The sequence below is a fragment of the Lynx rufus genome, unplaced genomic scaffold, assembly GCF_022079265.1.
Source record: "Lynx rufus isolate CCGP_SWC_20201006 ecotype Redwood Valley unplaced genomic scaffold, mLynRuf1.p SCAF_7, whole genome shotgun sequence".
Lineage (NCBI taxonomy): Eukaryota > Metazoa > Chordata > Mammalia > Carnivora > Felidae > Lynx > Lynx rufus.
Window position 1 is genome coordinate 64,924,639 of NW_025814889.1, and position 16,770 is coordinate 64,941,408.

Consider the following 16,770-nt stretch of genomic DNA (forward strand, 5'->3'; position numbering starts at 1 on the left):
ATCTTGGGTTTTAAATGACCAGTTTGCAAACCAACATTTTTTTTCTAACATTTTAAAATATAATTTATGTAACATAAAATCACCATTATAGAATGTACAGCTCATTGGTTTTTAGTATATTCACAAGTTGTGCAACCATCACCATCTAATTCCAGAACATTTTTTTTTCCAGAACATTTTTATTATGCAAGAAAGAAACTCTGTACTCATTAGCAGTCATTCCTCATTTCATCCTTCCCCTATCCCATCCCCTGGCAACCACTAATCTACTTTCTGTCTCTATGGATTTGCCTATTCTGGACATTTCATATAAATAGAATCATACAATATGTGGCTCTTTGTGTCTGGCTTCCTTTGCTCAGCATGATGTTTTTAAGTTCATCCATGTATTAATACTTCATTACTTTTTTTTTTGAAAGAGAAAGGGAGCTTGTGTGCATGGGGGGAGGAACAGAGGGAGAAGGAGAGAGAGAATCCTAAGGAGGCTCCACACCCAGCAAGAGCCTACACGGGGCTCCATCTCACGACTATGAGATCATGACTTGAGCCAAAATTAAGGGTCAGATACTTAACAAACTGAGCCACTCAGGTGCCCCAGTACTTCATTACTTTTTATGGCTAAATAATATTCCATTGTATACATATGCCACATTTTGCTTATCCATTCTAGTTGATGAATATTGGGTTGTTTCCATTTTTTGGTTATGATGGAGAATATGAACATTGTTTGCAAGCTTTTGTCTGGACATGTTTTCAGTTCTCTTGGATATACAGTAAAACCTTGGATTGCGAGTCACTTGTTCTACGAGTATTCCATAAGATGAGCAAACATTTCTAATAAATTTTAACTTGAAAAATGAGCAGTGTCTTGCAATATGAATAGTATGTGATGATGAAAATCGCATGATCGCAACTGAGCCAATGGTTCTTGAAATTCGCTTTGATATATGAGTGCTTTGGATTACAAGCATGTTTCCAGAAAGAATTATGCTCTCAAACCAAGGTTTTACTTAGGAGTAGAATTGCTAAGTAAGTCATTTGGTAACTCTTGTTTAACTTTGAGAAACTGCCACATTGTTTTCCAGTGCAGCTGTACTATTTTACATTCCTTCCATCAGTGTTTGAGGGTTTCAGTTTTTGCACATCCTCACCAACTCTTGTTACTATCTTTTTATTTTTATTTATTTTTTTAATGTTTATTTTTGAGAGAGAGAAAGTGACAGACTGTGAGTGAAGGAGGGACTGTAGACGGAGAGGGAGACACAGAATCTGAAGCAGGCTCCAGGCTTCTTGCTGTCAGCACAGAGCCCGACGTGGGGCTTGAACCCATGGACCGTGAGATCATGACCTGAGCTGAAGTCAGATGCTTAACCAACTGAGCCACCCAGCTGCCCTGTTATCATCTTTTTTAAAAAACTGCTAAATCATCCTAGAACTCTTTTACTTTAAAAAAAGCATGCCCTGCCCCCAGCACTGCTGTCTACATTTTAGTTCCTGAAATCTTGCTCTCTCCTGCTGGATGTGCCTTCATTTGTCCTGTGTTCTTAGAGGTGAAGATTTCATGAAGTTTAGTAATTTGGTGCTAAATATTGATCATAGATTTCATTCCTGTATTGTTTTCTTGTGCATGTTCTTAGGTAAACTTATATGTTTTCTCTTTTTTTTTTCTAGTTTCTTTGTATGGTTCATGTGCTGCTTCCTTTTTTTTTAAACTTAAAAATGAGGTGAAATTTCCGTAACATAAAACTTGCCATTTTAGGGGGTACAGTTCAGTGGCATTCAGTATATACATAATGTTGTACAATCACCACCTCCTTCTAGTTCCAAAACATTTTTACCACCCAAAAGAAAATTCCATGCCCATTAAGCAGTTACTTCCTGTTCCTCCGTTCCTCCAGGCCCTGTAAACCACCAATCTTCTTTCTGTCTCTGTGGATTTACCTGTTCTGGCTATTTCATAGAAATGGAATCATAAAATATGTTACCATTTATGTCTGACTTCTTTCACTACAGATAAAAAATGTTAAAAAGATAAAAATAGGTGCACTTGGGTGGCTCAATTGGCTAAGCATCCGACACTTGATTTCAGCTCAGGTCATGATCTCAGTGTTGTGAGATTGAGCTCCGTGTTGGGCTCCGCACTAGGTATGGAGCATCCTTAAGATTCTCTCTCTCCCTTTCCCCCTCACCTGCTTGCTTGCATGCTTTCTCTCTCTCAAAAAAAATAGTAAGAAAAATAAAGAAAAATCACATTTATCTGTTGTATTAATATCAAAGAATTAAGAAGCGTCTCTTATAAAATGAAAAGTGAAAACTTAGTAAAAATTGAATCAGTTTTGGGTAATGTGTCATGAATGAATGTTTGCTACTCCCAACTGATGGTGGTTATCAGAGAGAAAACGCTAAAAATATGACAAAGCCTTTTCAGTGAAAGGCTCAATCTCACAGTATAAATCCAAAGTACTGTAGATTTCAGTACAGTACAATTCGGAAGAAACTGAAAGATGACACTGAGACCAGGCACACAAATCTCTAACCCTTGAATATATAGATATTGCATCGATTTGAGGATTATGTGAGGATGAAAAAAGCAGAAGGCATAAGGGTACCAAGTGGGTCATATTTTCAGAGTAAGCCACCTGTGACTTGCCATACTGGAAGTTCTGTAGCCACTTACCTTCCTAGAATGAGCGCAGACATTGGTTGTTTAAATCACCAGGGGAAAACACGCACCGATCTAGCCAGTTGTAGAGGAAGCCAATATTATTTATAATAGATAAAAAATGAGAACCTATAAACATGTTTGGTTTGTTTGCGAGTCTGTTGACGTAATTTTTGTAATTGAAATATAATTGGCATACAGCATTGTATTAGTTTCATGGGTACAATATAATGATTATATGTATATGTATATATATGTATATATATGTATATATATATGTAGTGAAATGATCACAATAAATCTAGTTAATACTCATCACCACACATAGTTGCATTTTTTTCTTATGAAAATGTAAGATTTACTCTCTTAGCACCTGTCAAATATATAGTACAATATTATTATCTGTAGTCACCATACCGTACATTATATCCCCAGGACTTACTTCATTAGAAGTTTGTACCTTTGACCACCTTCACCCATTCACTCACCCCTTGCTTCTGAGAGCTGCTAAGCTGTTCCCAGTATGTATGACTTTCTTTTTGCCTTTTTTTAGATTCCACATGTAAGTAAGATCATATGATATTTGTCTTTGGTTTATTTCACTTGGTATAATGCTGTCAGAGTCCTTCCATTTTGTTGCAAATATCAACACTTCTTTCCTTTTTTATGGCTGAATAATATTCCATTGTGCAGATGTGTATATATTAGAGTAGTCTTTTAAGATCTTTTGTATTTCTGTGGTAACAGTTGTAATATCTCTTTTATTTCTAATTCGAGTTCTCTTTTTTTGTGGCAGGTCTGGTTAAAGGTTTGTCTATTTTTTTCTTTTCAAAAAAGCAGCTCTTAGTTTCACTGATTTTTTTTTTTCTTCCTGTTGTCTTTTTAGTCTCTGTTTCATTTATATCCACTTTGATCTTTGATATTTCCTTTACTAATTTTGGATTTACTCTTCCTTTTCTAGTTCCTTGAGATGTAAAGTTAGATTGTTTATTTGCTATCTTTTTTGTTTATTAATACAGGCATTTATCACTATGAAATTCTCTGTTAGAACTGCTTGTGCAGTTTTGGTATGTTATATTTCCATTTTCATTTGTTTCAAGCTATTTTTTAATTTTTTTTTCATCCATTGGTTAATAGCATGCTTTTTAATCTCCACATACTGTGAATTTTTCAGTCTTGTAATTGATTCCTGGTCATAGTATTGTAGTTGGAAAAGGCGTTTGATATAATTTCAGCATTCTTAAACTTACTAAGAATTTAATTAGGCCACTATTTTTGTGGCCTAATACATGATCTATCCTGGAGAGTGTTCCATGTATGCTTGAGAAGGATGGGTATTCTGTTGCTTTTGGATGGAATGTTCTGTGTGTATCTCTTAAGTCCCATCTGGTCTAATGTGTTTTTTTCCTTAAATTTTAAGTCCAAGACACTTAACTTACAGTGTTATAATGTCGTTTCAGGTGTATAATACACTGATTCCACAATTCTGTACATTAGTGCTCATCATGACAAGCGTTCTCTTAAGCCCCTTTATCTATTTTGCCCATTGCCCCCCGCCACCCACCTCACACCATGGGTTCTTTATATTTAAGAGTATGTTTCTTTGTTTGTCTCTTTTTTTCTTTGCTTCGTTTCTTAATTCCACATATGTGTGAAATCATATGGTATTTGTCTTTCTCTGACTTATTTCATTTAGCATACTCTTTCCGTGGCATGTGTGTGTGTGTGTGTGTGTGTACACCTCTCTCTGTCTGTCCGTCCTGTCTCTGTCTTTATCCATTCCTCTATAGATGGTCACTTGGGCTGCTTCCATAATTTTGCTTTTGTAAATAATGCGGCAGAAAATGAAAGGGTGCATGTCTTTTCAAATTAGTCTTATTCAAATTGTTTTATTCAAATACAAATACTGTTTGTATTCTTTGGGTAAATACCCAGCAGTGGAATTATTGGATCATATAGCAATTCTATTTTTTTTTATTTTAAAAAGTGTTTTTTGATGTTTACTTATTTATGAGAGAGACAGTGCGCATATGAGCAGGGGAAGAACAGAGTGGGGGGACAGAGGATCTGAAGGGGGCTCTGCACTGACAGCAGAGAGCCTGACGTGGGGCTCAAACTCACAATCGTGACCTAAGCTGAATTAGACACTTAACCTATTGAGCCACCCAGGCATCCCTTGCCCATTCTTATTGGATTATTTGCTTTTTTTTTTTTTTTTGGTGTTAAGTTGTAGAAATTCTTTATATTTTTTGGATACTAAACCTTTATCGGATATGTCCTTTGCAAATATCTTCTCCCATTCAGTAGATTGTGTTTTAGTTTTGTCAACTGTTTTCCTTTGCTGTGCAGAACTTTTTATTTTGATGTAGTCCCAATAGTTTATTTTTACTTTTATTTCCCTTGCCTTAGGAGACATGTCTAGAAAAATATTGCTATGACAGATGTCAAGAGAAATTACTGCCTGTGCTCTCTTCTAGGATTTTTATGGTTTCAAGTCTCACAGTTAGGTCTTTAATCCATTTTGAGTGTATTTGCGTGTAGGGTGTAAAATAGTGGTCCAGTTTGATTCTTTTGCACGTAGCTGTTCAGTTTTCCCTACACCATTTGTTGAGAAGAGACTATCTTTTTCCAGCTGCGTATTCTTCCCTTCTTTGTTATAGATCAGTTGACCATCATGGATTTATTTCTGGGCTCTCTATTCTGTTGATCTTTGTATCTGTTTTTGTGCCAGTACCATACAGTTTTGATTAGTACAGTTTTGTATTGTGTATTGAAATCTGGGATTGTGATATTTCCAGTTTTGTTTTTGTTTTTGTTTTCCCCAGATTACTTTGGCTATTCAGGGTATTTTGTGGTTCCATACAAATTTTAGGATTATTTGTTCTAGTTTTGTGAAAAGTGATGGTATTTTGATAGGGATTGCATTAAATCTGTAGATTGCTTTGGGTATATGGACGTTTTAACAATATTTGTTCTTCCAATCCATGACCACAGAATGTCTTTCCAATCGTTTGTGTCATCTTCATTTTCTTTCATCAGTGTTTTATAGTTTTCGGAAAGCAGGTCTTTTACCTCTTTGGTTGTTTATTCCTAGGTATTTTATTATTTTTGGTACAATTGTAAATAGGATTGTTTTCTTACCTTCTTTCTGTCGCCTCGTTATTAGTGTATAGAAATGCAACATATTTCTGTATATTGATTTTATATTCGGCAGCTATCCTGGATTCATTTATTAGTTCTGGTAGATTTTTGGTGGAGTCTTTAGGGTTTTCTATGTATAGAATCATGTCATTTGCCAATAATGAAAATTTTACTTTTTTCTTACCAATTTGAATGGCTTTTACTTCTTTTTCTTGTCTAATTGCTGTGGGTAGGACTTCCAGTACTATGTTGAATAAAAGTGGGGAGATTGGACATCCTTATCTTGTTTCTGATCTTAGTGAGCTTTTCCTCATTGAGGATGTTGTTAGCTTTGGATTTTTCATACATGGCCTTTATTATGTTGAGGTATGTTTCCTCTAAACCTACTTTGTTGAGGGTTTTTTTTTTTTATCATAAATGGATGTTGTACTTTGTCAAATGATTTTTCTTTCTCTATTGAAATGATCATATTATTCTTATTGTTTGTTTTGTTGATGCGATTGATTGATTTGTGGATATTGAACCACCTTTGCATCCCAGAAATAAATCCCACTTGATCGTGGTGAATGACTTTTTTAATGTATTGTTGGATTCAGTTTGCTAGTATTTCGTTGAGGTTTTTTACATCTATGTTCATCAAAGATATTGGCCTATAGTTTTCTTTTTTTGTAGTGTCTTTATCTGGTTTTGGTATCAGGGTGATGCTGGCCTCATAGAATGAATTTGAAAGCTTTTCTTACTCTTCTATTTTTTGGAATAGTTTGAGAAGAATAGGTATTAACACTTCTTTAAATGTTTGGTAGAATTAACCCTTGAAGCCGTCTGGTCTTGGACTTTTGTTTGTTGGGAGTTTTTATTACCAATTCAATTTTGTTACTAGTAATTGGTTTGTTCAGATTTTTTCTTTCTTCCTGGTTCAATTTTGGAAGATTGTACATTTCTAGGAATTTATCCATTTCTTCTAGGTTGTCAATTTGCTGGCATACAATTTTTTTTTTTGTAGTAATCTCTCATGACCCTTGTATTTCTGTGGTGTTGTTTCTCTTTCATTTCTGATTTTATTTGTGTCCTTTCTTTCATTCTTGATGAGTCTGGCTAAAGGCTTATCAATTTTTGTTTATATTTTCAGAGAACCAGCTCTTGGTTTCATTGATTTTTTGTGTCTGTTTTATCAGTCTCTGTTTCATTTATTTCTGCTCTAACCTTTATTGTTTCTTTTCTTCTATTCACCTTGGGCTTTGTTCTTGTTATAGTTCCTTTAGGTGTAAGGTTAGATTATTTGAGATTTTTCTTACTTCTTCACGAGACCTGTATCACTGTAAATTTCCCTTTTAGAATAGCTTTTGCTGTGTTTGAAGATTTAGACCATTGTGTTTATATTGTCATTTGTCTCCATGTATATTTTGATTTCCTCTTTGATTTCTTTATTGACCCATTGGGTGTTTATTAGAATGTTGTTTAGCATCCACATGTTTGTGTGGTTTTTTTCCTTTTTTTCCTTGTAATTCATTTTTAGTTTCATATTGTTATAGTCAGAAAAGAACCATGATACGATTTCAGTTTTCTTAGCTTTATTGATACTTGTTTTTATAGCCTTACATGTGATCTATCTTGGTGGATGTTCCAACAAAAGGATGTGTATTCTGTTTTTGAATGGAATGTTCTGTATATATTTGTTAAATCCATCTGGTCTAACCTGTCATTCAGACACTGTTTCTTTATTGAATTTCTGCCTAGATTATCTGTCCATTGATGTACGTGGGATGTTAAAGTCCCCTACTACTGTTGTATTACTATTAGTTTTTCATTTTATGTTTTAATATTTGCCCTTTGTGTTTAGGTGCTCCAATTTTGGGTGGGTAGATACTTATATAATCCCTCTTGTGGGGTTGACTCCTTTATCATTGTGTAATGCCCTTTGTCTCTTGTTACAGTCTTTGTTTTAAAGTCTGTTTTGTTTCATGTAAGTATTGCTACTCCAGGTTTTCTTCATTTCTATTTGCATGGTATATCTTTTTCTGTACTTTGATTTTCGTTTTTACATGTGTTAGGTTTGCAGTGAGTCTCTTGTAGGCAGTATATAAATGAGTCCCTTTTTTTTTTATATCCATTTCACCACCCTATGTCTTTTGATCAAAGCACTTAGTGTATTTACATTTAAAATGATTATTCATAGGTGTGTACTTATTGCCGTTGTTTCCTGGTCGTTTTTGTAGTTCATCTCTGTTCCTTTTCATTTGCTCTCTTTCCTTGTCATTGATGACTTTCTGTAGTGTTATGCTTGATTTTCTTTCTCTTTATTTTTTTGTGTATCTGTTATAGGTTTTGGGTTTGTAGTTACCTTGAGATTCATATATAGGATACTAAATATATATCAGTCTATATTAAGTTGGTGGTCATTTAAGTTCGAATACCTTCTTTCTTTTTTTCTTAATGTTTGTTTGTTTTTGAGAGGGGAGGAGGGGCAGAGGGGGGGGGGACAGAAGATCTGAAGCAGGCTCTGCACTGACAGCAGTGAGCCAGATGTAGGGTTCGAACTCAAACTGCGAGATCATGATCTGAGCTGAAGTCAGACACTGAATTGGCTGAACCACCTTGGTGCCCCAGTTCGAACACATCCTTAAAAAGTAAAGCTTTTTTATTTCTTCCTCTATGTTTTGTGTATATGTTGTCATATTTTATGCATAATTTTCTTATTTCTAATAATGTCCTCTCCCACTCCCCCCCACCCCCATTTATAGAAGTCACTTTATCACTTTTTATAAGGCTGGTTTAGTGGTGATGAACTTCTTTAACATTTGTCTGAGAAACACTTTATCTCTCCTTCAATTCTGAATTGACCGTGGCAGGTTGAGTATTTTTGGTTGTGGTTTTTTTCCTTTCAGCACTTTGAATATATCATGCCATTCCCTTCTGGCCTGTAAAGTTTCTGCTGAAAAATCTGCTGATAGCCCTATGCAATTTCCCTTCTACATAACTCTTTTCTTCTTTCCTGCTGTTCTTAAAAGTCTCTTTAATTTTTGCCATTTAAATTGTTATATTGTCTTGGTGTGGCCTCCTTGAGTTCATCTTATTTGGAACTCTTTGGGCTTCCTGAACTTGGATGTCTGTTTCCTTCCCTAGGTTAGGGAAGTTTTCACTTAATGTTTCTTCACATCATTTTCTGCCCCTTCCTTCCTTCCTGCCTTCCTTCCTTCCTTCCTCTTTCTTTCTTTCTTTCTTTCTTTCTTTCTTTCTTTCTTTTTCTTTCTTTCTTTCTTTCTTTCTTTCTTTCTTTTTCTTTCTTTCTTTCTTTCTTTCTCTTTCTTTCTTTCTTTCTCTTTCTTTCTTTTTCTTTTCTTTTCTTTTCTTTTCTTTTCTTTTCTTTTCTTTTCTTTTCTTTTCTTTTCTTTTCTTTTGTCTTCTCCTTTTGGGACCCCCATAATGTGAATGTTTATTTGCTTGATATTATCCAAGAGATCCCTTAGCCTTTACCATTTTTTAAAATGCTTTTTTCTCTTTGCTGTCCAACTTGGGTGTTTTCCAGTACCCTGTTTTCCAGATGCTCATCTAGTCTTCTTTATGTACTCTAATGTTGCTGTTGATGTTTTCTAGTGTATTTTCCATTTTAGTTTCTGTTTTTTTCAGATTTGATTGGATCTTTTTTGTATTTAGTTTTTCTGAGGTTTTGCTTTTTTCTTTCATTCAGAGCATATTCTTCTCATTTTGCTTGACTTTGTAGGTGTCAAGCTACTTTTGTAGCTTGTAGGTGTGACAGCTACTTTTCCTAAACTTGAAGGAGTGGTCTTGAGTATAATCGTACCCTGTGTACACTGTGTGTGCCAGGTGACTTTGGCTGGCTGGAGCTGTATCTGGAGTGGGCTGGGGTTCCTGGGGCACTGTGCTGGGGCTGCCCTGGAAGGATGGCCAGCATGGAAGTGGGCATGGGATAGGGTGGTCCTGGGGCTTTCCACTCAGAGGGTGTCCTGGCAGGACAGCTGAAGTTGAGGGGAGTGCAAGCTAGAGGGTCCCAGATCTCTCTTTGCAGAGGGTGCTCTGGTGAGACAACTAAAGCTGAAGTGGATGTGGGCTGGTCCCTGGGTTCTCCACACAGATGGTGCCCTGGCAGGATTGCTGAAGCTAAAATGGGAACAAGCTGGTATGTCTGGGGGTACTTAGTGCCGAGGTGCCTTGGCAGGGCAGTTGGAGCCACGGCTTGTGTGGTCCATAGTGTCCTGTAGTGCTCTCTGCCAAGGGTGCCCTAGCAAGCTGTCTGGAGCCAAAGTGGTGTGGGCCTGTAGTGTTTTGCAGTGCTTTGTGCCTATGTTATGTTGACACGACAGCTGGAGCTGTAGTGAGTGCCCAGCAAGGGTTCTTTGCAGTTGTGACACAGTGGCGCCGCCTGGATGGGATGGCGATGGTTGGTGTGGGTTAGGGACCCAGTGCTCTCTGAGGCAGTAGACTGGCTGTGGCACCTGGAACCCTACTCCCTTTTGCACTATCAAGGTGAAGGATGGATGTAAACCGTGGCACTTGCCAGCCCCTCCCAATTGGAGAGAGTTCCGGGAGCTCCCCCATCATTTGGTGGAGTTGTATGCTGGATATTTTATATACTGATTGCTTTTTTAAACCACAGCTTTTTCCTGTGCCCCAGGGCAGAACAATCTGCTCTTGTATAGTCCCTTCATACTATCCCTCCCCACTTCAGTTCACAGCATTGGAGGTAGGGGTTCTCTTCCTTACAGTGTCTGGTTTCTCTGTCTCTCTTGCCATTTTCTATGTGTTCTGTGTTTTGTTGTGTAGCAGCTACTCAGTCAGCCCTCAGTTCTTTGGAGGAATTGCTGTATAAGTAAGTGTAGATTTGGTGTGTCTGTTGAGGGGGAAAGTTCAGCATCTTCTTAAGTTGCCATCTTGGACAGGACCCTTACTTATTGTCACATTTTAAATTTGTGGTATCTAATTGTGTTTTTTATTATATCTCCCTGATTACTAATGAATATGATCATTCTAAATTTTTTCTTACCCTTTGTGGTGCTGTTTTTGTGAGTTTCTGTTCCTATCTCTGCACATTATTTTCTAATAGATTATTCATCTTTTTCTCACTGATTTGTGGAAGTTATTTATACATTTTGCTTACTAGTTCTTTGTGAGTTAGAGGGATCACAAATATTTTCCTCTAATTTTTTTGTATGAGTAAAATAAATTTTAATTTTACTGTAGTTGGACTGTCACTTTTTTTTTCTTTAGTTTGTACATTTTATGTAGTAAGGAGTCATTCTCTATCTCAAAGTCAGGAAAGTATACTTTAATATTCTCTAATTTGTAAAGTTAGAATTTTTAAAATTTGTAATTCATCTTGAATTTTTCTCCTTTATTTTATTTTTCCATGGTTTTATTGAGGTGTTGTTTTTATAATGTGAAGTTTACCCACTTGAAATGTATAATCATTCGTTTTTAGCATATCTATAGAGTTTTGCAACTATCACCATAATTTTACTTTTAGGTATTTCATTATCTTAAAAAGAGACCTTGTATCCATTAGTAGTCATTTCCATTTCCCTCTGCCCCTAGTGCTTGGCATCAACTTAATCCACTTTCGTGTCTGTTCTGGACATTTCATATAATCAGGATCAGATAATATGTGGTCTTTTGACTGACTTCTTTCACTTAGCATAATGTTTTTGAGGTTTATCCATATTGTAGCATGTATCAACACTTTATTTCTTTCTGTGACTGAAAAACTGGGCAGGGTTTTGCACACACAGATAATAGGTGAATGAGAGAGATCTGTGGTAAAGTCTTAAGGGACTGGAGAACCTTCATGAAACTTTGAAAACTAACCAAACAAAGCTCCTTTCTAAGACCAGTTCTCGCAGTGACAAGCAACTGAGAATACAACTGACCACCCCTGAAGAATACAGACAAAGGAAAGAGAAGATCCAGATAAAAGTGGTAGAGAGGAACAGAGACAAGTTACCAGAAAACAAAGAACTATATTTTTGAACACTATATGGAGACAAAAGGGAGTTTTAGAGTGTAAAGTTAGAATTGTTATTCTAGACCAAGTTTTTTCCTAAAGTTTAGAAAATGACTGTTGTCAAATCTCATACAAAGGTTTTTAAAGAAAAATGAGACTCAGAATAACATTCTTGTTGACAAGAAAGTATACCAGAAAGACATGTTCGCGAAACAGATGAAAACAACTAGATATTAAGACAAAAGGCAAGATAAGGCATTAAATAACAAGTGTGTATAGGAGCAAATAAGAACTAGGTGGTAGAACTTACTGAAGTATTAGAAATGAAAGGAAATTTATTTTAGAAATGAGGACAGCTTAGAAGTAAAACAAGAACATGGGGCGCCTGGGTGGCGCAGTCGGTTAAGCGTCCGACTTCAGCCAGGTCACGATCTCGCGGTCCGTGAGTTCGAGCCCCGCATCAGGCTCTGGGCTGATGGCTCGGAGCCTGGAGCCTGTTTCCGATTCTGTGTCTCCCTCTCTCTCTGCCCCTCCCCCGTTCATGCTCTGTCTCTCTCTGTCCCAAAAATAAAATAAACGTTGAAAAAAAAAAAAATTTAAAAAAAAAAAAAAAAAAAAAAAAAAAAAAAAAAAAAAAAAGAAGTAAAACAAGAACAAATAAACATATAGTACCTTGAGAGAGAAAGATGTTGAAAAGGAAGAAACATTAAAAATAAAAAGGGTAGGGAAGAGGTGTAAAAAGAATTTGACAGAGGGGCTCAGTCGATTAAGCATCTGACTCTTGATTTCAGCTTAGGTCTTGATCTCACACACAGTTCATAAGATTGAGCCCTGGGCGGCTGGCTCTGCACTGACAGCATGAAGCCTGCTTGGGATTCTCTCTCACCCTCTCTCTCTTTCTGCCCCTCCCCCACTTGCTCACATACTCGCTCTTTCTAAATATTAGGAAAAAAAATTGGGGGGTGGCTTCTGGGTGACTCAGTTGGTTAAGTGTCCAACTTCGACTCAGGTCATGGTCTCGCACTACGTAGGTTTCAGCCCTGCGTTGAGCTCTGTGCTGACAGCTCGGAGCCTGGAGCCTGGTCAGATTCTGTGTCTCCCCCTCTCTCTGTTCCTCCTCTGCTCACGCTCTGTCTCTCTCTCAAAAATAAACATTAAAAAAAATAATTTGACAGACATTGACATATTGAAAACAGGCAAAGAAGATCCAACATGTGTATAATAGGAGTTCCCCCCTCCCCCCCCCCCACATTATTTAGGATTTTTGCCTTTGTGGAAAATATAAAAGTAAAAGTTGTACTAGTTGTGACTAAGGAAAAGTGTAGTACAGGAAAAACAATCTATACAGAAAGTACTAATTATAAAGTTAAGACGAAATTTATAAGCATTTAAGATGTATAAATAGAAATTAAGGTTTTTATATATTATTTGATTATTTATAATTTTTTTTAACGTTTATTTATTTTTGAGACAGAGAAAGACGGAGCATGAGCGGGGGAGGGGCAGAGAGAGAGGGAGACACAGAATCTGAAACAGGCTCCAGGCTCTGAGCGGTCAGCACAGAGCCCGATGCGGGGCTTGAACTCACAGACCGCGAGACCATGACCTGAACCAAAGTAGGACACTTAACCGACTGAGCCAGCCAGGCACCCCTTGATTATCTATTTACTAGTCTTATATCTGTGTTAAATTTCCTGAGGGTGATCATTGAATATGGTTGTATGGAAGAATGCCCTTATGCATGCCCTTAGAGACAGATATGCTATATTTTTTAGAGATGAAGTGTCATGGTGTATGTAACTAACTCAGATGGGACAACAAAAGAAAAAGGTGTGTGTGTGTGTGCACATGTGTGTGTGTAGAAAGAGACATAAAGCATATGTGTCCAATGTTAATATTCAGTGCATCTTTGTTAAGATATGAGCATTCACTGTTAATATTCTCAAAGCTCTTGTGGCTTTGAAATTTTCAAAATAAAAAGTTGGGAAATATTCAGAACAAAAGTGAAGTACTTATGGGTAAAGAGGCTTTATAAGCTAATAAGAAATGTAAAATGCCAGCATTTGAACAATCACTGAAAAAATACAAAAAATCTTTAAACAAAATGATCCTTGACTTCAATAATAAAATCATGTAAATTTAAACGAGCTGTCAGTGTTCATCTATCAAAGTAGCAACGATTCAAAAAAGTGATAATGCCCACTGCTAATGGGGCTGCAGCAGATTGAATGGGAAGTGTAGCTTGGTTCCTGCCTTCTTGTGTGCAGTCTGACAGCATCTGTGAATGCTTCAAATCTCTGTGCTCTTTAATCTTTAGCTCTTTAGCAATTTCATTTAATGAACTAAATCCAGTGAAGTAATAGGATAAGTGAGTAAGGTTATATGTATAAACCATGTGCACTGTAGCATTGTTAATGGTAGCAAAAACCATTTAAATGTCCAAGTCAAGCTTGGCTTTACACACTGTAGAATACTATTTGACCATTAAACACAGATGTTAGTATATTGATATGGAATATTATCTGTGATTGCTACATCAAAAATAAAAGCCGGTTAGAGAAAAATACATGTAGTGCTACCCCATTTAAAGTAATATATTCTCATAGACATAACATTACGTGCCAGTATTACAGGTTTTGAAAACCTGGTTGGGAGAGTATCAAAAAAAGTAGGAAAATTACAGGAGAGTGGGACTTTATTTTGGGGGGGGGCGGGGGAGAGTAGGACTTTAATCTCTCTTTTTGGAGTTTTTATTTTAAAGAAATAAAGATCATGTAATAGAAAATAAAACTAAACTTTCATTTTAAAAGTCTTTGCAGTAATTTTTTCTTTAATTTCTTTGTATGGTGCTTTGTCAGTGTAGTCTTTTTAAGTTATTTAAAAAATCTATGTAGAAACTCATTTTGCTCTTGTGTATTCTGTTTTCAGAGCAGTGGAAAGAGCTCAGTGCTAGAAAGCCTAGTGGGGAGGGACCTGCTTCCCAGAGGCACTGGTATTGTCACCCGGAGACCTCTCATTCTGCAGCTAGTCCATGTTTCACCCGAAGATAAGCGAAAAACAACAGGAGAAGAAAATGGTAAATTTTAGAATCGGAATAAGAATTATTTAAAAATTCTTCATTTTTGCTTGAATCTTAAAAACACATTAGACCAGATTAGACCAGAAATTAGTGGTTATTATAACAAAAGCAGAATTCCTGTGAAGAGAGGTGGAATGCATCATTTCTCATGTAAAGAAAAAAAAACAGTAAGTTTTGAGGACCATAAGTAGACTTGTTTGGAATACTACCTTTTTGGTAGTTCAGCTTATTAGTAAACTGTTGTTAATGTTTATGGAGAATTTAGTGAGATACTCAGTAAATAGAAATCAGTTATTTTAAAGAAAAATTTTTGTGTCTTTTGGAGTGTTTTAAGCTTTTTTCCCCTAGTGTTTAAAAACTGTTTTTACTTTTTTACTTTGATTTAGAAATTTAAATCATTTAGATTCTAGTTTAAAAATTTTAAATACACTTAAAATGACTTTGTTTTTTATTACAGCAGGGTTATCTCACCTTCCCTTTTCTGGTGTCACCATGTACTTGCTAATTTTGAATCTTTTGCCCTTCAAGCTAAGATGAATATTATTTTTAGAAAGAGTTTTGGTTTTTTATTTTTATCTTTTTTACTGTCCTTCTCTTGCCATGCTTACCTACATAGCACATACTATTTTGATTTTTAAGATCCACCCACTCCTCCAATAGCAAATGTGGAATATTAAAATGAGAAAAACATGTACTGTCCTTTATAGCAGTTCTTTGGTTAAATTGAAAATATTTTGAGAAATGTGTCTATCAGTGGATATTAAATTGCTTATTAAGCGTGTGTCCTATTTATATTTATTTATATTAGTGAGGTTGGAATGTTTGACGAAAATAATATATTTAATCTTCCTTTTTAGTTCAGTGTTTGGCTCAGACTTTCTTATTTATAAGTCTGTAAAATAACTAATTACATTGGCAGCAGAGTACCATGTTTGTTACTCATCTGCAGAGATCTGTTTTCAATGCAGTTTCATTCTACTTAGATTCTCATCTAAGAAGGGATGATAGTATTGATGAAATTGAAGTTACTTTAATTATTTTTTCTATTATTATAGGAGTATTGGTAGTGATAGCTTGTTTTTTTTTTTTTTAAGGAGTAAAAAAAAAAAAAACCTATCATGAGCATCTGCAATGACTATAGAAAGTTAATCACTAAAGCAAGTTAATGAAGTTTAGATGTTAACAAGTAGTATTTTTGGATAGACTGCCAGAGGATATGTAGGAGCCTATTAATTAAGTGTATTAGGTAGCTTCTTGGTATATTATTCATCACTTTGTATTTCTATGATATTTGTTTAGTATTGAAATTCTAAGCCTTGAATTTAATCATGTTGAACTAACCTATGATTCAGCTTCAAATATATAGAATAATACTTAAAATTTCATTCCTACTAACTTACATCATGAAGTATACCAGAAAACTTAAAATCAGACTTTAAGAAACTATATGGCATTAATTAGGTCTCTTTCTTTTAACCCTTTATTTTCTTCAGTCATCATGAAAAGGGCAAATGATAGACATCCTGTCTCTTAGAAACTGTAGATGTGGGTAGTGTTTGTAGAAAAAGGTGTACATTTCAGCCACAGAAGTGTCAGTTCCTCAGTATCTCTGCTCATATGTTCACCATGTTTTGTTGATATCTCTCATCTTGGTGGTTGGTCAGCAAATCTGCACATCTTACCTATATATATATATATTTTTTTTTTGAAAGCTTAGTGTTTACATTTTATGTAAAAAAAAAACCGCACAATATTTTGTATTACTTAAGACACACTTAATCCTCACTTAAAATGACAACTCAGCTACCCAGAACACAAACTAGATTTCATAAATTTTGAGTATTAAATTTCATGTGTATTATTAATAATTAGCATAGTTCCTTAGTTTTCTCATCAGATCCTCTTTATACTCAGGGTAACCAATCTACCTGG

At 35.7% G+C, this 16,770-nt stretch overlaps 1 protein-coding gene across 4 annotated transcripts in view; it reads left to right on the top strand.

Moving 5' to 3' along the window:
* DNM1L (dynamin 1 like) overlaps positions 1–16,770 on the top strand; it is a 49,062-nt gene that overhangs the window by 3,720 nt on the left and 28,572 nt on the right. For all 4 annotated transcript variants that reach the window (XM_047066937.1, XM_047066938.1, XM_047066939.1 and 1 more), the window contains exon 2: positions 14,688–14,835. In XM_047066937.1, coding sequence (XP_046922893.1) covers positions 14,688–14,835 — 148 coding nt within the window. The remainder of the gene's footprint in view (positions 1–14,687; positions 14,836–16,770) is intronic.